Below are 23,654 nucleotides of genomic sequence, written 5' to 3' on the forward strand. Positions count from 1 at the left end.
AGTGAGTGACCTCTCTGCTCGATGAGTGGGACGCTAACGGACCGGCCGCCATGTTGGTTCCCACGGTGCTGAAACAATCGAGCCTTCTTCTTCTCGGGAACACGACAGCGTTATGTGAACGTATTAATGTGAATGAAGCATGCCAACCAATCACTCAGCCACTGTTGACAATAAAAACAACAATGCTCTATTGTGTCGGCCTGCAGCCGCTGTGTGTGTGTGCGCGCCTTTGTGTCCGTGCTTCTAATTTGTTTTGCTTGGCTGGTTAAATTGAAGGCGTTTGTTATTGCGATGGCAGCAGAGTGTGTGTGTGTGAGAGAGAGTGTGTGTGAGTGAGAGACAGACAGAGAGTGGGTGTGTGTGTGTGTGAGAGAGAGTGTGTGTGAGTGAGAGACAGACAGAGTGTGTGTGTGTGTGTGTGTGTGTGTCAGGCCTCTTTAAGAGTCTCAGAATGAAGTGAAGCGAATAGAAGAGAGGAATCACAGATGCCCCCCCCTCATTTAGGTAACGATGGAACGACTTTCAGTGTCAGATCTGATTGGTGCCAGGCCTGAGAGATGCAAGGTTTTGATTGGTTGTTAAAATGTAGCTGAAATGAGAGATTTACATGATTTGCAGACCTTCATGTTCAACTCTCTGCTTGTTGGTCAGCGTTGTAAAAACTGTCATAATCAATATAACTTGTAATTATAATGAGACAGGCGTAATCTAATACACATGTTCCCTCGGCTGCATCCCATTGGCCAACAGTTCTTCGGCTCTCATTGGACTTTGTAACCAGGAAATGGTGAGATAAACAAGCTTGTATGAGATACGGCACAACGTTGGTTTACGATCCACAATTCAATGTAGAGAAGAAGATACTGGTCAGAGAGCATGTTCCCAACACTCCCAGTATGAATACGAAGAAGATACTGGTCAGAGAGCATGTTCCCAACACTCCCAGTATGAATACGAAGAAGATACTGGTCAGAGAACAAGTTCCCAACACTCCCAGTATGAATACGAAGAAGATACTGGTCAGAGAACAAGTTCCCAACACTCCCAGTATGAATACGAAGAAGATACTGGTCAGAGAGCATGTTCCCAACACTCCCAGTATGAATATGAAGAAGGTACTGGTCAGAGAGCATGTTTCCAACACTCCCAGTATGAATACGAAGAAGATACTGGTCAGAGAGCATGTTCCCAACACTCCCAGTATGAATACGAAGAAGATACTGGTCAGAGAACAAGTTCCCAACACTCCCAGTATGAATACGAAGAAGATTCTGGTCAGAGAGCATGTTCCCAACACTCCCAGTATGAATACGAAGAAGATACTGGTCAGAGAACAAGTTCCCAACACTCCCAGTATGAATACGAAGAAGATACTGGTCAGAGAGCATGTTCCCAACACTCCCAGTATGAATACGAAGAAGATACTGGTCAGAGAGCATGTTCCCAACACTCCCAGTATGAATATGAAGAAGATACTGGTCAGAGAAGCAGTTCCCAATACTCCCAGTTTGAATATGAGGAAGGCGTATTGGGAGAAGCTGAGTTGTATCAGTACGAGCCTGAAAGTCTGAGGTCTAACTTTCAGCCAATCGTTGACCCTCTTCAAACTTTGGCCCCGCCCTCTGAGCTGTCAATCACACCAGAGCCAAGAGACCTGAATGTTATTGTGCCTGGAAAAGAAACATTTTATTGTGAATGTTTTTTATTCACAATAAAATGTTTTATCATCTCATTTGACTAGTTGCGTGGTCTGAACCAGCACCAGAGTCTGGACTCTCCAGAACCAGAACTCTGGGATTTACTGACCCTGAAAGGAAGTCTTTCTTCTGCCACAGTGGGGCAGATTTTTAAAGAGGAAAAACATTATTTTATATATGATGTACCATGTGATGTGCTATTAGTACACGGTTTAACTCCAGATCACTTAGATTGTATAAGATGTAGCTGTTGGGTATCAGGTCTTCAGGGTTCAGGCGTGAGACCAGACAAAGACGAGCCGGCAGATTGAAAGATGGAGTCGGACATGTGAGACACAAAGAAAAAGAGAGAAGCCGGTTAATTGTCTCCCACGAGGTGAGTTTGGCTCCTGTTAAAACCTGAACCAGCAGCCAAACCGCCGGGGAGGATCCCCGAGGACCCTTTGTCTCCAGACTGGGTGCAGCGAGACCCGGCCTCGGCCTCCGAGTCCTCAGCCTCCGAGTCCTCAGCCTCCGAGTCCTCCTCACCGCTGACAGACCGATGCTGTTTGTTAATACGACTGTATGATGTCCGGAGGACATCGTTATTATTATTATTATAATTAATAATATTAATTATTACTATATTCATGAGTTGTGGACTCAACGGTGCTGAAAAACAAACACCTGAGCTTTAACATGGTATCAAACAGGTATTATTATGTAGAGATAGCGAGTAGCTGAGCAGAGCATGGAGGGGCTGTCCCGCTGTGTGCGTTGGTGTCTGTTAGCACCTTTAGCTGCTAGCTGCCGGCTCAGCAGTCTTGTTTATATTTGTTGTGTTTTGCTGCAGGACTCATGAAGGATCATCCTATCTCATATAACTTTTTAATTTAGCACCTAGAAGTACAATTACTGCACATGAGTTTTTATATTTCCTTCTACTTTAGTGTGGTACTTTGTACTCCACGTGTACGTCACCGTGGTACTCTCGGTTCTCCCGTGAAGCTTTTACAACGTGATGGACTTTGAAGCGACAGCGTTGAAGATTAAACCAGCGAAGAGACGTTTCCCTCCGAACGTCCAACGGGGTCAGATTCTGTTTCACAACAGCAGAGATTAGAGAGGAAAGACCTTTGTGTTGTTTGGAGACTGGTTTCTATATCTGGACTGTGGGGGTTTGGCCCAAGTCCAGATGCTAAGTGCTCAGCCTCGGAGCTGCTTCAGGGTCCGTTGGCATCTAAAGCTTTTGGAGAAAATGTATAATTTTTGCCCCCAAAAAATGATCTGCTGTTTGTCATGTTCATAACGAGACTGACGTCCCAGCTAGGGTTGTCACGATACCAGAATTTCAGTAGTCGAGACCAATACCTGTGAATTTCCACGATTCTCGATACTAATTCGATACCACAATTTAAAAAAAACAACACCAGGACCCATGTACTTTTAAATTCACTAATTTATTGAAAACTGCTTCAAACTGTCAAGTATTTAACACCACTGTGCTTTAAGATCTTTTTGCACAGAATTTAAATTGCAGTACCAGCTGCCAACAGACTCTTCGCACCTGTCTTGCCGACGAGCCGACGTGTTGTGCTTTCGCTCCCACCTGCTGAAGCCATTTTTTTCGAAGACGGCAAGTTTTCTTCTTCAGCGCCGCTTACTGCTCTGTGCTGCTCACACGCGTATACTGCCCCCGTCAGTTCCGCCAAGAATCCACACGGCTCGCCGAGTGAAAAGTTCTATATTCGGTTCTGACGATACCAGAAAAAAGCAAGTATCAAATTATTTTTTTCGTGTCGGCATCAAATTGGTACCGAAGTATCGGTTCTTGTGACAACCCTAGTCCCAGCAGAGGAGTCCCCCCCCCGCATGAGTCACCTCACCAGCTCTCGGGGCATCCAGTGACCCGCTGGAGGGACCCGACCCCCAGAACTGAAGGAACCCGACCCCCAGGTCTGAAGGAACCTGACCCCCAGGTCTGACAGTGAACGTCATGTGGGACCAGTTACCCTCCTGTGGGACCACTAACCGCCCTGTGAGACCAGTAAATGTCCTGTGGGACCAGTAAATGTCCTGTGGGACCAGTAAACATCCTGTGGGACCAGAGAATGTCCTGTGGGACCAGTAAATATCCTGTGAGACCAGTCATCCTGTGGGACCAGAGAATGTCCTGTGAGACCAGCAAACGTCCTGTCGGACCAGAGAATGTCCTGTGGGACCAGTAAATATCCTGTGAGACCAGTCATCCTGTGGGACCAGTATCCATCCTGTGGGACCAGTAACCGTCCTGTGAGACCAGTAAACATCCACTGAGACCAGTAACCATCCTGTGGGACCAGTAACCGTCCTGTGGGACCAGTAAACAACCTGTGAGACCAGTAAACGTCCTGTGAGACCAGTAAACGTCCTGTGGGACCAGTAACCGTCTTGTGGGACCAGTAAACATCCTGTGAGACCAGTAAGCGTCCTGTGAGACCGGTAAACATCCTGTGGGACCAGTAACCGTCTTGTGGGACCAGTAAACATCCCGTGAGACCAGTAAACGTGACCTGATGAAAATGCATCTGGTTTGTTCAGGAGCGGAGCAGGTTCTGCTGCTGGCCCGGCGGACCGACCTGAGGAGGATCTCGCTGGACCTGCCGGACTTCACGGACATCGTCCTCCAGGTAAATGAAGCAAACCCCCCAGCGTAAAGTCCTGACTCTCCGCCCTGTCTTGTCTTCATAGTTGCTCCTCTGCTCACGCAGGTGGACGATATCCGCCACGCCATCGCCATCGACTACGACCCGGTGGAGGGCTACGTCTACTGGACCGACGACGAGGTCCGGGCCATCCGCAGATCCCATATTGACGGCAGCAACGCCGTCATGCTGGTTACCACGGAGATCAACCACCCAGATGGCATCGCGGTGGACTGGGTGGCCAGGAACCTGTACTGGACCGACACCGGTACAGACCGCATCGAGGTACATTTCTACATTTATTGGTTTATTTTATTATTATTTTTTTTTTACTTCTAATGAATATCTACAATAGTGACCATTCATGTTGTACTGTTATATTTAATAAATGTAAATGTAGTCCCATGTGTAGTTTTCTCCCAAATTGCCGGCAACATCTCCGTCCGTATGCTGATGATAATCTGCTGATTCAGCGCAAAATCATCAGTTTTGTCAAGTCTGATGGCATTCTCGTCTTTTCTTTGTAAATTTGTGAGTTTTTTCACTGAAATTGACCACATAAATATCTGAGTTTCTTTTCTTGTAAAGGTATGCCTTTAATATAACAAATTTTGAATTTTAACAAATATAACAAAACATTTTTTAAGCAGGTTGCTGACCGTATTCCTGTGGGATTTCAATAAAAATGTGATTTAATTGTTTAGAACCAACCAAAGAAAACAAATAGTTAGATGATTATAAACTAAGTTGTATTGTAATAACATATCATGGTTTTCTAGGTCACCAGGCTGAACGGAACCTCTCGGAAGATTTTGATCTCTGAGAACTTGGACGAACCCCGAGCCATCGTGCTGGACCCTGTTAACGGGTAGGTGTTAGCGTGTTAGCATGTTGATCTCGGGATGCCGAGATCGGATCTGTGCCGAGATTATTTGAATGTTTTGTCTTTTACAAATTAAAACAGACACATAAATGATGTGTGTGAAACCAGAAATAAGTAGGAATAACAATTAAATGAATCAAGAAGTTATCAACCAAAAGGTTAACATTTCTAGGACGAGTGGATTTAACTAACGTTTAACTTAAACACATAAATCGATTTCACATAAATCGATTTAAATAAGATAAGATATAGATGATCAACCAGACTACTGACCGTATTTGAGAGGACGGTTTGGGGTGGAGGGTGTTCCAGCACGGAAGCTAACGTAGACCTCATTGGCTCGCTCTCTTCCAGCTTCATGTACTGGACCGACTGGGGCGAGCATCCCAAGATTGAGAGGGCGAACCTGGATGGGACGGACCGGGCGGTCCTGCTCAACAGCTCTCTGGGCTGGCCCAACGGACTGGCCATCGACTATGCAGCCGGGAAGCTGTACTGGGGGGATGCCAAGACCGACAAGATCGAGGTAGGTCTGCTGGCGGCGGTCTACGTCTACGTGGCGAGAGACGAACCGAGAGCAAAAAGGCAGAAATGAATCCGATGATTCCAGCGACCCGTGGGGAAAGAGGAGTTATGCAATAGCTGGACGGGCTTTTGCACCACTGTGTAAGAGTTTTTTGTCATCAGGTCTGGTCTCCGGCTCTGATGGGATCTGGTCCGCCTCAGTCTAGTTTGGTCTGGTGTGTAGACATGTAGTCTACATTTGTAGTGTCACATTGCAGACCAGCTGAGCAGGACTCCGTCAGACGGAGGGGTTTGGGATCGGAATTGACTGCAGACGCCAATGGCCAGTTCCGAAGAGTGAAGCCAAAACTGAAGTGCCTTAAACTGTCATTCTCTCTACTGGCCATCAGGGGGCGACTCCTCTCTGGTTGTACAAGTCTGACTGCAGGGAAGTTGATGAGGACATGACTTCTCACTGATCTCTAGAAAAGAGTTGGAACCCTTTATAAGTGAACTCTGACCTTATTTATTATTTTGATGGAGCAGCTACAATGTTAGCGTAGCCTGGCACCCCTCAACCAGACTCAACCAGAAAGTAGTTAGCTTGTGGTCTTGCAGACATACCTAACAAAGCATGGCTTGACAGATAAATACTTTATTCTGGGTTCCTCCAGCCCTGATGGAGGAGACCTGGTAGGGGTCTACGTGGGGGGAAGCCCCGCCTCCTCATTTCATGTTAAAACCTGGGAGTGGTGCAGGCTGATTGGACTGCAGGTGCAGTGAACTGATAGAAACCGGGGGAAGGGAGGGTGATATATGTTTTTTGTGTATTGTAGAAAACTTAAAATGCACAGATAGAATACCTCAATGTGTTGAGGAGGAGGAGGAGGAGGAGGAGGAGGAGGAGTCCACACCCAGTCTGAGGAGCAGAGGACATGGTGGTTTTGTTCTTGTTGCCCTTCCCCCTCTCCTCCAGACTTCTCCTTTCCAGCAGGTGTTCTCTCTTCTCGTCAATATCAAAACTCACTTGTGTCTTTTAGACATTACAATAAGAACTCCCCCCCATGCCCCTCCCCCACTCTTTCAGCTCGTTGTTCGGCATTATTTTTCCTTCCATTTCTCCCTCCTCAGCGCTTTGTCTGGTTATCGTTGTCGTGGGTTTGATTCCGTGGCCGTTGTGGCCTCTGCAGAGTTTGGAGAGTTAACATATTTTCATAACAGCAGAGAGAGAGAGAGAGAGAGAGAGAGAGAGAGAGAGAGAGAGAGAGAGAGAGAGAGAGAGAGAGAGAGAGAGAGAGAGAGAGAGAGAGAGAGAGAGAGAGAGAGAGAGAGAGAGAGAGAGAGAGAGAGAGAGAGAGGGCTCCAACAAAATAGTGAATGCCTGAGCTTTCTGGCTGAATGCTTACCAAATGAAAAGGGGTGGCAGCCCGCTCTCTCTCCCTCGCTCGCCCCCCTCCCTCCCTCTCTCTCTCCCTCGCTCGCCCCCTCCCTCCCTCTCTCTCGGGGTGAAAGGACCCACCTCAAAGGAGTGTTTTTTTTGCGTTTCAGCCTCTTTTTTTCATCTTGTTGAAAAGAAATAGCTGCTGGGTGTGAAGACGTTTCTAGTGTGTGTGTGTGTGTGTGTGTGTGTGTGTGTGTGTGTGTGTGTGTGTGTGTGTGTGTGTGTGTGTGTGTGTGTGTGTGTGTGTGTGTGTGTGTGTGTGTGTGTGTGTGTGTGTGTGTGTGTGTGTGTGTGTGTGTGTGTGTGTGTGTGTGTGTTTGTTGTTACACACACATATATATGAAGACGTCAGATTTAAAGGCGTATCTGCTGACTCTACACCTCGGTGACGTTGAGTTGTTTTGGTAGTTTAGTCCATTCTCTCTATCTGTGGTAAAACACACACACACACACACACACTGTGTTTACGCTGAGACGTGGTTACCATGGTTATTATGGAAAACATAAAAATAAGCAGAGAAATATAATGCTGTCAGAGGACTGGAAAACAAATATATTTCCAGAATGATACAGATATTGCAAATGAATGACTCTGAGCTGGTTGTTTGCACCAGACTCCATTTAAAAAACAGCCTTTTCTATTCTTATCAGCAAACAGTCATCAAGCAGCGTTTAAAGTCCTGTTTTCAGCCGTGTGGATGAGTCATATCTGGAAAATCAGCTGATAAATATCTAGAGAAAGTGATAAAGGTTATATATCTTGTGATGTGAAATTTAAATATCGTCCCATGTCTCCCAACATAACAATAAGCATAATAAATATATTAAGAGTGGTTATCGTTGTAAATCTGGCTCTTTGACATTTTCTAGTCGGAGACGAATCAACAGAATAATGAAAAGCATCTTTAGTTCTCTCTCATGAGTCAGTTGGTTTTACTGCACGTTTTTGATAAATATCGGGATAATATTGCAGGTGTGTGTGTGTGTGTGTGTGTGTGTGTGTGTGTGTGTGTGTGTGTGTGTGTGTGTGTGTGTGTGTGTGTGTGTGTGTGTGTGTGTGTGTGTGTGTGTCAAACAGCTGGAAACTGAACAGCGTCTTTACCTTTTTTTTTAAGAAACAGAAGAGAGAGAATGATAAATGACGAAGCCAGACTGAAGACTTTCTCCAGGAGAACCGGAGGAATGTTTTCTCTCTCTCTCTCTCTCTCTCTCTCTCTCTCCCTCTCCCTCCCTCTCCCTCCCTCTCTCTCCCTCCCTCTCTCTCTCTCTCCCTCCCCCCTCTCCCCCCCCCCTCTCTCTCTCTCTCTCTTTTCAGGTCTTTTTTAAAGAAATCTGACTCCCCCTCTGGAACCTCCCACCCCTCCCCCTTCACTGTGGAAAAAACAACCTCTGAAGTTACCGCACCCTCCCCCCCCCCCACACACACACGTCTCTCTAAGGCGTGCGTGTGTGTGTGTGTGTGTGTGTGTGTGTGTGTTAGTTGCTTTGACTGATCTGTCTCACACACACACACAAAACGGCTGCTTTGTTGTGATTATGCAGATTGACTGAGTGTAACGCCATTCAGTCACACTGCTGAGCCATATGGTAACTCCGTGTGTGTGTGATAGGTGTGTGTGTGTGTGTGTGTGTGTGTGTGTGGTGGAATTTCCCCTGCTTAAGGCCTGCACCTTGTTCCAATAGCTCGTCTCCTCTTTGTCTTGTTTCTGTAATCGTGCAGACAAACGTTTAAATCTCTGAGATGCTCCGACCAGAGGTCTTCAACAGGGGTCCGGGACTCCTAGAGGGTCCACAGAGTCACTGCAGGGGGTCCGGAACCCCTAGAGGGTCCACAGAGTCACTTCAGGGGATACGGGACCCCTAGTGGGTCCACAGAGTCACTTCAGGGGATACGGGACCCCTAGTGGGTCCACAGAGTCACTGCAGGGGGCCCGAAATTATTGGATCCCAAACTTTTTTCTTCCAAAAATGTAAATATGTCCAAAAATCCACCTTAACATGAATACAACCTACAATAATCAAATATAAATCTTCCTGTTTGTTTAATATTATGTTGAGAAATTGTGACGTAGAAATGCCAAAATAGAATTAAAATATGAATCTGTCGACAATTATTATTTTAATGTCTTAGCATTGTATCCATCCATCATTACACAGTCCTGTTATACATGAACTATAGGCTGCTCTACACATTATTATTGTTTAATAAGGAACATTATATAAAAGGTAAACTTTTCAATTCAATAAAGAAAACTCCCCGGGGGCCAATTAAGGCAGAAACAGTTTTAGCAGGAATCTGATCTGAAGCCAGTTAACTGTACATTTAATGTAGGCTGCGTGTGATTGGCTGCATCTCGGCGTGCAGGATGACATCAGAGCCTGTAACCAACCTGTTAATCCACCAACACAGCAGAGATGTTGACTCTCTTCTCGCCGTCTCCTGAAACAAACGTCAGCGGTTTGGGTGAGCGGCGTGGTGAATGGCGGCGGGCTGAATGGATCAATTAGATAGAAGAGTGGACCCCCCCCCCCCCCCCCCCTTTATCCCCCTGAGGGCCGTGAAAGACGATTTGAGGGACGATTTGAGGGACACTTTGTGAGACGGCAGAGCTTCTCTGGCACTGGCAGCCGTAATGAAGGAGCAGGCACACACAGAGCCGCTAACAGCTAGCAGCTAACCGCTAGCAGCTAATGGCTAGCAGCTAACTGCTTGCAGCTAACGGCTAACAGAGCCACATGTTAATGCACTGAGCACTCTCCTCATTACACCACCTTTGTTTCTGTTAACGACGACATAATTAACTGTTTCACACCGTAGAGAAACAAGCTTTCTGTTCTCTGGAAATAATAGTTTATAATATAATCACAGCTATTAGTTCAGTTAACCAGCCTACAGAGACCCGGTGGAGGGACCCCCAAGGCCTACAGAGACTCGTGGAGGGACCCCCAAGGCCTATAGAGACCAGAGGTCTTCATCAGGGGGTCCAGGACACCTAGTGGATCCTCAGAGTTACTGCAGGGGTCCCTGAAATTATTTGATCCCAAACTTTTTTTCTTCCAAAAATTGTAAATATGTCCAAAAATCCACCTTAATGTAATATATGTAATAGGGGGTCTCTATAAGCCTTAATGTAATATATGTAATAGGGGGTCTCTATAAGCCTTAATGTAATATATGTAATAGGGGGTCCCTATAAGCCTTAATGTAATATATGTAATAGGGGGTCCCTATAAGCCTTAATGTAATATATGTAATAGGGGGTCCCTATAAGCCTTAATGTAATATATGTAATAGGGGGTCCCTATAAGCCTTAATGTAATATATGTAATAGGGGGTCCCTATAAGCCTTAATGTAATATATGTAATAGGGGGTCTCTATAAGCCTTAATGTAATATATGTAATAGGGGTCTCTATAAGTCTTAATGTAATATATGTAATAGGGGGTCCCTATAAGCCTTAATGTAATATATGTAATAGGGGGTCTCTATAAGCCTTAATGTAATATATGTAATAGGGGGTCCCTATAAGCCTTAATGTAATATATGTAATAGGGGGTCTCTATAAGCCTTAATGTAATATATGTAATAGGGGGTCCCTATAAGCCTTAATGTAATATATGTAATAGGGGGTCTCTATAAGCCTTAATGTAATATATGTAATAGGGGGTCCCTATAAGCCTTAATGTAATATATGTAATAGGGGGTCCCTATAAGCCTTAATGTAATATATGTAATAGGGGGTCCCTATAAGCCTTAATGTAATATATGTAATAGGGGGTCCCTATAAGCCTTAATGTAATATATGTAATAGGGGGTCCCTATAAGCCTTAATGTAATATATGTAATAGGGGGTCCCTATAAGCCTTAATGTAATATATGTAATAGGGGGTCTCTATAAGCCTTAATGTAATATATGTAATAGGGGGTCCCTATAAGCCTTAATGTAATATATGTAATAGGGGGTCTCTATAAGCCTTGTGGGTCCTTGGCCTGAAATGTTGAAGACCTCTGTTTTCCAGCTTTAACAGATCTGTGTTTGGTGGTTCTCTCTGTTAAAGGAGATCAGACTGTAGAATGGGACCGGGATCAGGACTGGATCTGACTCCACAAACAACAACATAGTGGACTGTAAATATTTGGAAGCAGACATGATGAGCGTGGAAAGGTTACTGGGAATGAAACCGCCTCATGGCGACTATTATTACCAGCCGGTTCTCCTTGATGACGGGATGCTCGCTCTCAGGTTGCACATTCCTGAGAGATTCCTCGTTATTAAACAGCCGCACACATCAGTGCACGCTCCCGGCCATCCAGCCGCTCTGTTTGCTGTGTGTGTGTGTGTGTGTGTGTTCTCATGATGCAGATTTACATACAAATAGAACGAGCTATGGAAAAAGCCAGTAAGTGCGATTCAACTTATAATTATTCTGCCAAATAAAATGAATTTAAGTGCTGAAAAAACAGTTCCAAGCAAAGTGCTCATTGTTTCCGTGGCAACATTGGGCCTCTTGTTCGCATGGGATCGCTGATGGAGGGAAAACCTTAAAAATATATTATGTGAGAAAAAATATTGTTGTGGTGTGTTCACATCCAACGCAAAGGTTTGACCATGGGATAGCAAGACCACAAGATAACTACTGTTAAAACGCTGGTTTTCTGAATGGAGTCTGGTTGATGGTGCTAGGCTACGCTAATATTGTAGCTGCTCCATCAACACTCCATATAAGGTCATCTAGACATAAATACAGCAGAGACCTTGTTGTTTGGACCACAGACAGTCTCTGGTTCCTCCACATAGTCTGGTCTGGTCTCTGGACTCATGTGGACTCCTATCTAGACCTCAGAGCAGTGTATGTGGACTGTCCTGTGCCGGTCTGACTTCTGCCTGCGTGTCCAATGAGTCCTTTTGTTACTTTTCTGTTTGCTCTCTTTCTGTCTTTTTGTCCTCTTTTTTTTGTGTCCATCAAGAAATGAGACGTTCTCACACCCAAAATGAAACAAGAGGAGAGGAGATGGGGAGGGGGAGAACCCACCTCCTGGTGCATAATTCTTGGTGAAAAAGCCGGTGCAGAGAAAGGGCGAGCGAGGAGGGGAGAGGAAGGGGGATGGCCATGTCTAATTGTGTCACAGTGATAAATGAATAGGTTTTTTGTGGAGGGGTCAGGAACCTCCCTCGGATCAGAGGCCCATCAAAGTGAATGGTTTATTTTTTTCTGTTTGTCCCCCCCCCCCCTCTGAATGGATATTTAAATGAGTTCTTCACTCCTCCTCATCACATTAACACTGAATCTGAATCTGTTCTCCGTATTATCTTTGGGCTTCAGAGTCGCTAGAGTTGAAATGTGACGATCAGTTTGTTTGAGGAAATGTTTTAGTGTGAAATCCATCGTTTTCCTGTTTGTTTGCTGTGAAAGCAAACCAGAGTGGATTCTGTAGTTTCTTACTGCATTTCTATGTCCTACTTCTCTCTGCTGGCCACCAGGGGGCGACTCCTCTCTGGTTGTATAGAAGTCTATGAGAAAATGGTCCTACTTCTCTCTGCTGGCCACCTGGGGGCGACTCCTCTCTGGTTGTATAGAAGTCTATGAGAAAATGGTCCTACTTCTCTCTGCTGGCCACCAGGGGGCGACTCCTCTCTGGTTGTATAGAAGTCTATGAGAAAATGGTCCTACTTCTCTCTGCTGGCCACCAGGGGGCGACTCCTCTCTGGTTGTATAGAAGTCTATGAGAAAATGGTCCTACTTCTCTCTGCTGGCCACCAGGGGGCGACTCCTCTCTGGTTGTATAGAAGTCTATGAGAAAATGGTCCTACTTCTCTCTGCTGGCCACCAGGGGGCGACTCCTCTCTGGTAGTATAGAAGTCTATGAGAAAATGGTCCTACTTCTCTCTGCTGGCCACCAGGGGGCGACTCCTCTCTGGTTGTATAGAAGTCTATGAGAAAATGGTCCTACTTCTCTCTGCTGGCCAGCAGGGGGCGACTCCTCTCTGTTTGTATAGAAGTCTATGAGAAAATGGTCCTACTTCTCTCTGCTGGCCACCAGGGGGCGACTCCTCTGGTTGTATAGAAGTCTATGAGAAAATAGGGGATGCTTTAGGGGGCGGGGCTTACCTGCTGATTGACAGGTCACTACCATGCTACCAATGCTAGTTAGCTACTAAGATGACTTTAACACTTAGCTGTAAAGTTGACCTTGAATTATGAATCTAACTTTGTTAGCAGCTTCACACCAGAATCCACATGGATCCAGATCCAGTAAGGGTGCTGCTCTGGGTGCCGTTGTTATTCACCTGTCGCTCCTCCACACTCCAAATATGGTCACTTCCTTTCACTGGTTGCAAAAAATCCAAAATGCTGAATTCGATGGCTTCAAAATTGTCGTCCACAAACTGACGGGTGATGTCACCATGACGACGTCGGTGCAGCTTTCATCTCCCGGTAGCACAATGACAAAAAGGGGAGGGACTAACGTGACAGACCTAATATATACGGGGGAGGGGGGTCAAAACCAGTAACATGATCCAGACCAGGACTTGATCCTGTAGGCTGAACAGTAAACCAAACCTCAGCTGACCCCCCCCCCCCCCCGGGATCAGCTGTCTTGGCTCCGGTCTGAAGCCCTGCTGGGTTTACAGATCGCATCGACGGGTTTTATTGTCTCGGGAGAGGAAATTAGTTTTCACAAGCATGTTGCTGTGAAGGTAATCACTCTGCGTCTCTATGATCACGAGGTAAACACACAACAACACCGCCACTCCGAGACGCCTGATTGGCTGCAGCCACAAACCTCCCAGGTCCGTCTCCACGCCGTCACCGGGGGCCTGGATGGGGTCTGAACATGGGTCTGAAAATAGGCCTGAACGGGGTCTGAACACATAGGCCTTATCGGGGGTCTGAACGGCGGTCTGAACAGGGCCTGAACGGGGGCCTGAACGGGGGTCTGAACGGGGGGGCCTGAATGGGGGTCTGAACATAGGTCTGGATGGGGGTCTGAACATAGGTCTGGATGGGGGTCTGGACGGGGGTCTGAACGGGGTTCTGAACGGTGGTCTGAACGGGGGGCCTGAACATAGGTCTGGATGGGGGTCTGAACATAGATCTGGATGGGGGTCTGGACGGGGGTCTGAACGGTGGTCTGAACCGGGTCTGAACAGGGGCCTGATCCAGACCGCAGCACTCAAGATAAACACGATGGCAGCAGTTACGTTTCGCCATGTGTGGGAATCACACATACACACACACACACACACACACACTCACACACACACACACACACACACACACACACACATGACTGTAGTGTGTCTAAAATAAAAGCGTGAGTCTATTTGCGGCGCGGCGCTCTGGTAATAGCTGGCGGTGAGGAGGAGGAGGAGGAGGAGGAGGGGTGGACGCAACTTCTAATTGCAGCCTTGTCAATTGCAGCTCTCACTTTGTGCTCGTCCAAACACACACAACCACACACACACACACACACACACACACACACACACACACACACACACACACACAGCGGGGGGTTTGTGGGGGGGGGGGGGGGGGTGTCAGCTTTCAACGGCCTCGTAATAGATGCCTCGTGGCTGAAACGCACATAAACATACTCGGAGACAGGAGAGTGTGTGTGTGTGTGTGTGTGTGTGTGTGTGTGTGTGTGTGTGTGTGTGTTAAACAAAATGTCGTCTCTCTTGTTACTCACCACAACAAGTTTCACATATTTTGCTGCACATTTAAAAGTTTTCTGCTGGAAGTTCGTTACCGTCTGCCGTTGAGATCTAAGACTGGGTCCAGGTCTGCTGTTGTGATCTAAGACCGGGTCCTGATCTGCCGTTGTGATCTAAGACCGGGTCCTGATCTGCCGTTGTGATCTAAGACCGGGTCCTGATCTGCCGTTGTGATCTAAGACCGGGTCCAGGTCTGCTGTTGTGATCTAAGACCGGGTCCTGGTCTGCCGTTGTGATCTAAGACCGGGTCCTGGTCTGCCGTTGTGATCTAAGACCGGGTCCAGGTCTGCTGTTCAGATCTAAGACCGGGTCCATGTTTTCCTGCTGAAAATCCCATTTCAGCTGGTTTCCCTGATTTTGTCCTCCTGTGAGAATCCCGTGATTTTTGACTTCCTGTGGACGTCCACGTATCTCCGTCCATCCTGTTTCCTCTGCATCGTCGGCCCCCCGTCACTCCCTGGATGGAAAGGGGCCCCTCCCCTGGGAGGTCAGAGGTCAGCCGCGGCTACAGAATGGCGACCTTGGGCTCAAGGACATTTGAGTTGACGTCAGAGGAAGTGTTTCCCTTTTCCTCCTCCAGTTATTAAATGTGTTGAGTTCTATAGCCTCGTGGACCCGGATCCGCCTTTTTAGGGGGACAGAAGGTCTAGGGGGAGACATCAGGTTTACAGTAGACCAGTGATGAACGCCATCTGGAAGCTGAGGTTAATTAGAGATTTGTGTGTCGCCATAGAAACATTTTCAGTCGCATATCTGGAGGTCAGAGGTCAGCAGACCCCCCTGAACACCCCTTGACAGGTTTTACTCTCGCAGGACTTGTTCTGGTGGTCTCTGAGGGGTTCTAGTGTCATGTGACACCAGCAGCTCCACTACCAACAGGGTTGGTACAGGTGCTGGAAAGTTGACCACAGCTGGAAGGTGCTGAAAAAGCATGGAAATGCACCTGGAAGTGCTTGGAAAGTGCTTGAATGTGACTTTGGATAAAGGTGTAGGACCCTGAAAGACAGGGGTGTCATGTGGCTCAGAGGTCTAACTAACCCCGTCTGGTCTCAGGTGATCAACGTGGACGGCAGCAGCAGACAGACCCTGCTGGAGGACAAGCTGCCTCACATCTTCGGCTTCACGCTGCTGGGCGACTACATCTACTGGACCGACTGGCAGCGCCGCAGCATCGAGCGGGTCCACAAGGCCACGGCGGTGCGGGAGATCATCATCGACCAGCTGCCGGACCTGATGGGGCTGAAGGCCACCAAAGTGACGGAGACGTCCGGTAAGGGGGGCGGCTGGTCTCTCAGATGGTCTGTAGACCCATCAGGGGTTTAGAGTGATGTAAATGTTGAACCTTCCAGGTACCAACGGCTGCGCGGCGGACAATGGAGGATGCAGCCATCTTTGTTTCTGGTGTCGGCAGGCCGTCAACTGTGCCTGTCCGATGGGGATGGAGCTCCTCTCAGACCTGCAGACCTGCGTGGTGCCCGAGGCCTTCCTGCTCTTCACCAACAGGTATGTCCCCGGTCCACCTGTCTACCTGTCCACCTGTCCAAATGAAATGCAGCTAAACGTGGTATCTCCGTCGGCAGGGACAACATCCGGAGCATCTCTCTGGGAACCAACAGCAACGACGTGGCGATCCCTCTGACAGGGGTCAAAGAAGCCTCGGCTCTCGACTTCGACGTCTCTGAGAGGAGGATTTACTGGACGGACATTCAGGCGAAGGTGATTGTATTCATGACATCTGGTTTAAAGGTCCCGTGTGCAGGATTTATGGGGACAGTTAATCAGTAACGAGTACGGAGGGCGGCCCAAATGTTTTGTTCATCTTCTATTTTTCATCTGTGGTCACCATTTAAACTCAAATATGTAAGAGAATGTTTTTTTTTTGCTTCACTGCTGCACGCTACCAAATCCTCCATGTGTTGGTTCAGGATTGTGGTATTTAAACTCCTCTTCCTCCTCTTCAGACCATCAGCAGAGCGTACATGAACGGCAGCTCCGTGGAACATGTCATCGAATTTGGCCTGGATTACCCAGAAGGCATGGCGGTCGACTGGATGGGTCGCAACATCTACTGGGCTGACACGGGCACGAACCGCATCGAGGTGGCCCGGCTGGACGGCCAGTACCGGCAGGTTCTGGTCTGCAAGGACCTGGAGAACCCGCGCTCTCTGGACAACCCGCGCTCCCTGGCCCTGGACCCGGCCAACGGGTAAGAGCGGTCGTTTGGTGACATCATCACCATGAATCACAGCGTCTAGCTTTCATGTGAATGCTTTGGGGGGGGGGGGTGTGAGTCGCTGCCCGACACCTGGATCTTCCTGGAGGGCTGTCAAGGCCACGAGCCGGTGCCAATAACTTCATGTAGCGCGTCCCTCCACTCTGTCGGAGCTAGAGAGAAGTGATGTCATCGCGTCGGTATGCCGTCGGTATGCCGTCGGTATGCCTCGTTTCCTCTCCTCGTTCGCTCCCCTCGTTTCCTCTCCTCGTTCCCTCCCCTCGTTTCCTCTCCTCGTTCCCTCCCCTCGCTCCCCCACCTCGTTTCCTCTCCTCGTTCCCTCCCCTCGTTCCATCCCCTCGTTTCCTCTCCTCGTTCCCTCCCCTCGCTCCCCCACCTCGTTTCCTCTCCTCGTTCCCCCCCCTCGTTCCCCCACCTCGTTCCCCCACCTCGTTCCCTCTCCTCGTTCCCTCCCCTCGCTCCCCCACCTCGTTTCCTCTCCTCGTTCCCTCCCCTCGTTCCCTCCCCTCGTTTCCTCTCCTCGTTCCCTCCCCTCGCTCCCCCACCTCGTTTCCTCTCCTCGTTCCCTCCCCTCGTTCCCTCCCCTCGTTTCCTCTCCTCGTTCCCTCCCCTCGCTCCCCCACCTCGTTTCCTCTCCTCGTTCCCTCCCCTCGTTCCATCCCCTCGTTTCCTCTCCTCGTTCCCTCTCCTCGTTCCCTCCCCTCGTTCCCTCCCATCGTTCCCCCACCTCGTTCCATCCCCTCGTTTCCTCTCCTCGTTCCCTCCCCTCGTTCCCTCTCCTCGTTCCCTCCCCTCGTTTCCTCTCCTTGTTCCCCCACCTCGTTTCCTCTCCTTGTTCCCCCACCTCGTTCCATCCCCTCGTTTCCTCTCCTCGTTCCATCCCCTCGTTCCCCCACCTCGTTCCATCCCCTCGTTCCATCCCCTCGTTTCCTCTCCTTGTTCCCCCACCTCGTTCCCTCTCCTCGTTCCCCCCCCTCGTTCCATCCCCTCGTTCCCCCACCTCGTTCCCTCCCCTCGTTCCCCCACCTCGTTCCCTCTCCTCGTTCCCTCCCCTCGTTTCCTCTCCTCGTTCCCTCCCCTCGTTTCCTCTCCTTGTTCCCCCACCTCGTTTCCTCTCCTTGTTCCCCCACCTCGTTCCATCCCCTCGTTCCCCCCCCTCGTTCCCCCCCCTCGTTCCCCCACCTCGTTCCCTCCCCTCGTTCCCCCACCTCGTTCCCTCTCCTCGTTCCCTCCCCTCGTTTCCTCTCCTTGTTCCCCCACCTCGTTCCATCCCCTCGTTTCCTCTCCTCGTTCCCTCCCCTCGCTCCCCCACCTCGTTTCCTCTCCTCGTTCCCTCCCCTCGTTCCATCCCCTCGTTTCCTCTCCTCGTTCCCTCCCCTCGCTCCCCCACCTCGTTTCCTCTCCTCGTTCCCCCCCCTCGTTCCCCCACCTCGTTCCCCCACCTCGTTCCCTCTCCTCGTTCCCTCCCCTCGCTCCCCCACCTCGTTTCCTCTCCTCGTTCCCTCCCCTCGTTCCCTCCCCTCGTTTCCTCTCCTCGTTCCCTCCCCTCGCTCCCCCACCTCGTTTCCTCTCCTCGTTCCCTCCCCTCGTTCCATCCCCTCGTTTCCTCTCCTCGTTCCCTCTCCTCGTTCCCTCCCCTCGTTCCCTCCCATCGTTCCCCCACCTCGTTCCATCCCCTCGTTTCCTCTCCTCGTTCCCTCCCCTCGTTCCCTCTCCTCGTTCCCTCCCCTCGTTTCCTCTCCTTGTTCCCCCACCTCGTTTCCTCTCCTTGTTCCCCCACCTCGTTCCCCCACCTCGTTCCCTCCCATCGTTCCCCCACCTCGTTCCATCCCCTCGTTTCCTCTCCTCGTTCCCCCACCTCGTTCCCTCCCCTCGTTCCCTCCCCTCGTTCCCCCACCTCGTTCCATCCCCTCGTTTCCTCTCCTTGTTCCCCCACCTCGTTCCCTCCCCTCGTTTCCTCTCCTCGTTCCCCCCCCTCGTTCCCTCCCCTCGTTCCCCCACCTCGTTCCATCCCATCGTTTCCTCCCCTCGTTTCCTCTCCTTGTTCCCCCACCTCGTTCCATCCCCTCGTTTCCTCTCCTCGTTCCCTCCCCTCGCTCCCCCACCTCGTTTCCTCTCCTCGTTCCCCCCCCTCGTTCCCCCACCTCGTTCCCCCACCTCGTTCCCTCTCCTCGTTCCCTCCCCTCACTCTCCCACCTCGTTTCCTCTCCTCGTTCCCTCCCCTCGTTCCCTCCCCTCGTTTCCTCTCCTCGTTCCCTCCCCTCGCTCCCCCACCTCGTTTCCTCTCCTCGTTCCCTCCCCTCGTTCCCTCCCCTCGTTTCCTCTCCTCGTTCCCTCCCCTCGCTCCCCCACCTCGTTTCCTCTCCTCGTTCCCTCCCCTCGTTCCATCCCCTCGTTTCCTCTCCTCGTTCCCTCTCCTCGTTCCCTCCCCTCGTTCCCTCCCATCGTTCCCCCACCTCGTTCCATCCCCTCGTTTCCTCTCCTCGTTCCCTCCCCTCGTTCCCTCTCCTCGTTCCCTCCCCTCGTTTCCTCTCCTTGTTCCCCCACCTCGTTTCCTCTCCTTGTTCCCCCACCTCGTTCCATCCCCTCGTTTCCTCTCCTCGTTCCATCCCCTCGTTCCCCCACCTCGTTCCATCCCCTCGTTCCATCCCCTCGTTTCCTATCCTTGTTCCCCCACCTCGTTCCCTCTCCTCGTTCCCCCCCCTCGTTCCATCCCCTCGTTCCCCCACCTCGTTCCCTCCCCTCGTTCCCCCACCTCGTTCCCTCTCCTCGTTCCCTCCCCTCGTTTCCTCTCCTCGTTCCCTCCCCTCGTTTCCTCTCCTTGTTCCCCCACCTCGTTTCCTCTCCTTGTTCCCCCACCTCGTTCCATCCCCTCGTTCCCCCCCCTCGTTCCCCCCCCTCGTTCCCCCACCTCGTTCCCTCCCCTCGTTCCCCCACCTCGTTCCCTCTCCTCGTTCCCTCCCCTCGTTTCCTCTCCTTGTTCCCCCACCTCGTTCCATCCCCTCGTTTCCTCTCCTCGTTCCCTCCCCTCGCTCCCCCACCTCGTTTCCTCTCCTCGTTCCCCCCCCTCGTTCCCCCACCTCGTTCCCCCACCTCGTTCCCTCTCCTCGTTCCCTCCCCTCACTCTCCCACCTCGTTTCCTCTCCTCGTTCCCTCCCCTCGTTCCCTCCCCTCGTTTCCTCTCCTCGTTCCCTCCCCTCGCTCCCCCACCTCGTTTCCTCTCCTCGTTCCCTCCCCTCGTTCCATCCCCTCGTTTCCTCTCCTCGTTCCCTCTCCTCGTTCCCTCCCCTCGTTCCCTCCCATCGTTCCCCCACCTCGTTCCATCCCCTCGTTTCCTCTCCTCGTTCCCTCCCCTCGTTCCCTCTCCTCGTTCCCTCCCCTCGTTTCCTCTCCTTGTTCCCCCACCTCGTTTCCTCTCCTTGTTCCCCCACCTCGTTCCATCCCCTCGTTTCCTCTCCTCGTTCCATCCCCTCGTTCCCCCACCTCGTTCCATCCCCTCGTTCCATCCCATCGTTCCCCCACCTCGTTCCCCCACCTCGTTCCCTCCCATCGTTCCCCCACCTCGTTCCATCCCCTCGTTTCCTCTCCTCGTTCCCCCACCTCGTTCCCTCCCCTCGTTCCCTCCCCTCGTTCCCCCACCTCGTTCCATCCCCTCGTTTCCTCTCCTTGTTCCCCCACCTCGTTCCCTCCCCTCGTTTCCTCTCCTCGTTCCCCCCCCTCGTTCCCTCCCCTCGTTCCCCCACCTCGTTCCATCCCATCGTTCCCCCACCTCGTTCCCCCACCTCGTTCCCTCCCATCGTTCCCCCACCTCGTTCCCTCCCCTCGTTTCCTCTCCTCGTTCCCCCCCCTCGTTCCCTCCCCTCGTTCCCCCACCTCGTTTCCTCTCCTCGTTCCCCCACCTCGTTCCCTCCCCTCGTTCCATCCCATCGTTCCCCCACCTCGTTCCCCCACCTCGTTCCCTCCCATCGTTCCCCCACCTCGTTCCATCCCCTCGTTTCCTCTCCTCGTTCCCCCACCTCGTTCCCTCCCCTCGTTCCCTCCCCTCGTTCCCCCACCTCGTTCCATCCCCTCGTTTCCTCTCCTTGTTCCCCCACCTCGTTCCCTCCCCTCGTTTCCTCTCCTCGTTCCCCCCCCTCGTTCCCTCCCCTCGTTCCCCCACCTCGTTCCATCCCATCGTTCCCCCACCTCGTTCCCTCCCATCGTTCCCCCACCTCGTTCCCTCCCCTCGTTTCCTCTCCTCGTTCCCCCCCCTCGTTCCCTCCCCTCGTTCCCCCACCTCGTTTCCTCTCCTCGTTCCCCCCCCTCGTTCCCCCACCTCGTTTCCTCTCCTTGTTCCCCCACCTCGTTCCCTCCCCTCGTTCCCCCACCTCGTTCCCCCCCCTCGTTCCCCCACCTCGTTCCCCCCCCTCGTTCCCCCACCTCGTTCCCTCCCCTCGTTCCCCCACCTCGTTCCCCCCCCTCGTTCCCCCACCTCGTTCCCTCCCCTCGTTCCCCCACCTCGTTCCCCCCCCTCGTTCCCCCACCTCGTTCCATCCCCTCGTTCCCCCACCTCGTTCCATCCCCTCGTTCCCCCACCTTGTTGATGTCTTGGTACCAACAGAACCCAGGTTCATTAATGTGGGCTGATGTTAGTCTGTTCTAGACACCAAATCACAGCCTGACTTCTTCTACGGTGTTCCTCAGGGTCTCTTAGGCATCTCAGTGAGGATTTTTCTGGATTGGTAATAATAAAATGTTGTGTTTTGGCCCTGCAGCTACATGTACTGGACGGAGTGGGGGGGCCGGCCTCGGATCGCCAGGGCCTACATGGACGGCAGCACCATCTCCACCCTGGTGGACAAAGTGGGCCGGGCCAACGGACTCACCATCGACTACGTGGACCACCGGCTCTACTGGACCGACCTGGACACGTGCATGATCGAGAGCACCAACATGCAAGGTCCGGACACACACACAGACACACACACACTTCTCGCAGCTTGTTAAACCCCCCCCCCCCCCCCTGGTGGTGGGTCGCCCACATTACACATCTTCAAAAGATCATCTCCTCTCCCCGTTCACACTGAGGTGGTCTCTTACATGATGGTGATGATGATGATGATGGTTGTGATGATGATGATGATGATGATGATGAGGATGGTGGTGTGTCTCCTGCAGGCCTTCAGAGGGAGATCATCGTGGACGACCTCCCCCACCCCTTCGGTCTGACCCAGTACCGGGACTTCATCTACTGGACGGATTTCAACCTGCGCAGCATCGAACGCGCAGACAAGCGCAGCGGCCTGAACCGCACAGTGGTGCTGCAGGTACGAACCCTCAGAGAGATCCTGAACCTGAACTGTGACGAGGAGCCGAGCCTCACCTTCTCTCTGTCTGCAGGGCCAGCTGGAGCTGATGCTGGACATCCTGGTGTTCCACTCCTCCCGCCAGGAGGGAACCAACGAGTGTTCCCATAACAACGGGAACTGTGCCCACCTCTGCCTGGCCACGCCCGCCGGCGCCCAGTGCCGCTGTGCCTCCCACTACACCCTGAACCCCGACGGACGCAACTGCAGCTGTGAGTACGGAGTGTGTTCAGTTGTCCGTGAGCAAGGCAGGGAATACACTGTCAGGGTTGGTTCAGGTGCTGGAAATCCTTGAAAACACTTGAGGTTTGGAAAGTGCTTGGATGTAGAATAAAGGTCTTGAAATGTGTGTTGTATGTGATGACATCTATGATAGAACAGAGAAAAGAAGATCTCCATATTTGAGGGACTGAAAACAGCATTTTCTGACATTTCTTTATGAAAAATGACTTTTGATGATGAACAGATGATGAAAATAGTTGGTGATTATATTTCTGTGGATCTGTTAGTGGAATTAGTTTTCCTTTCATTTGTGGTCCTTCTGTAAAAAGCTGTCTCCAAACATCATGTTGGTTGTTTAGAGGACAATAACATCTCATTTAATGTGATGAACAAGTGACATAATAAGTAGACTGAATACTGACCATTGGATTGGTACAAATATGGAGTTTACCACAGCTGGAAGGTGCTGGAAAAGCATGGAAATGCACCTGGAAATGCTTGGAAAGTACTTGAATGTGACTTTGGAGAAGGTGTAGGGACCCTGTAAACCTCTGTTTTAAAATAAATGGGGATTGAGAACATTGAGGATCAGTGTGGCGGACAGGCATTCCTCCAGCTGTTCTGATTGGCCGATCCGTGCTCTTCTACCTTCTGAACCCCCTCCCACCTCTCTGCAGCTCCCTCCAGCTTCCTGCTGTTCAGCCAGAAGGCGAGCATCAGCCGGATGGTGTTGGGGGAGCAGAGTCCCGACATCATCCTGCCCATCCACGTCCTCAGGAACGTCCGGGCCGTCGGCTACGACCCGCTGGACCGCCTCGTCTACTGGCTGGACGGGCGGCAGAACGTCCGCCGGGCCCGCGACGACGGGGCCATGGTAGGACGAACTTCTGATCAATAATCAGAGCATCAAAATATACAATATCAATGAGAAAACCCAGATACTGA

At 51.0% G+C, this 23,654-nt stretch overlaps 1 protein-coding gene across 1 annotated transcript in view; it reads left to right on the forward strand.

Annotated features, from left to right (window-relative positions):
• The window catches only part of lrp5 (low density lipoprotein receptor-related protein 5), a 42,100-nt gene that overhangs the window by 11,967 nt on the left and 6,479 nt on the right, over positions 1-23,654 (forward strand). The window contains exons 8-19 of the mRNA XM_084017062.1: positions 4,257-4,345; positions 4,427-4,645; positions 5,140-5,228; positions 5,598-5,769; positions 15,963-16,179; positions 16,259-16,412; positions 16,490-16,625; positions 16,871-17,115; positions 21,897-22,081; positions 22,300-22,448; positions 22,522-22,699; positions 23,387-23,583. Coding sequence (XP_083873188.1) covers positions 4,257-4,345; positions 4,427-4,645; positions 5,140-5,228; positions 5,598-5,769; positions 15,963-16,179; positions 16,259-16,412; positions 16,490-16,625; positions 16,871-17,115; positions 21,897-22,081; positions 22,300-22,448; positions 22,522-22,699; positions 23,387-23,583 — 2,030 coding nt within the window. The remainder of the gene's footprint in view (positions 1-4,256; positions 4,346-4,426; positions 4,646-5,139; positions 5,229-5,597; positions 5,770-15,962; positions 16,180-16,258; positions 16,413-16,489; positions 16,626-16,870; positions 17,116-21,896; positions 22,082-22,299; positions 22,449-22,521; positions 22,700-23,386; positions 23,584-23,654) is intronic.

Source organism: Eutrigla gurnardus, assembly GCF_963514095.1.
Source record: "Eutrigla gurnardus genome assembly, chromosome: 9".
In the NCBI taxonomy this organism is placed as follows: Eukaryota; Metazoa; Chordata; class Actinopteri; order Perciformes; family Triglidae; genus Eutrigla; species Eutrigla gurnardus.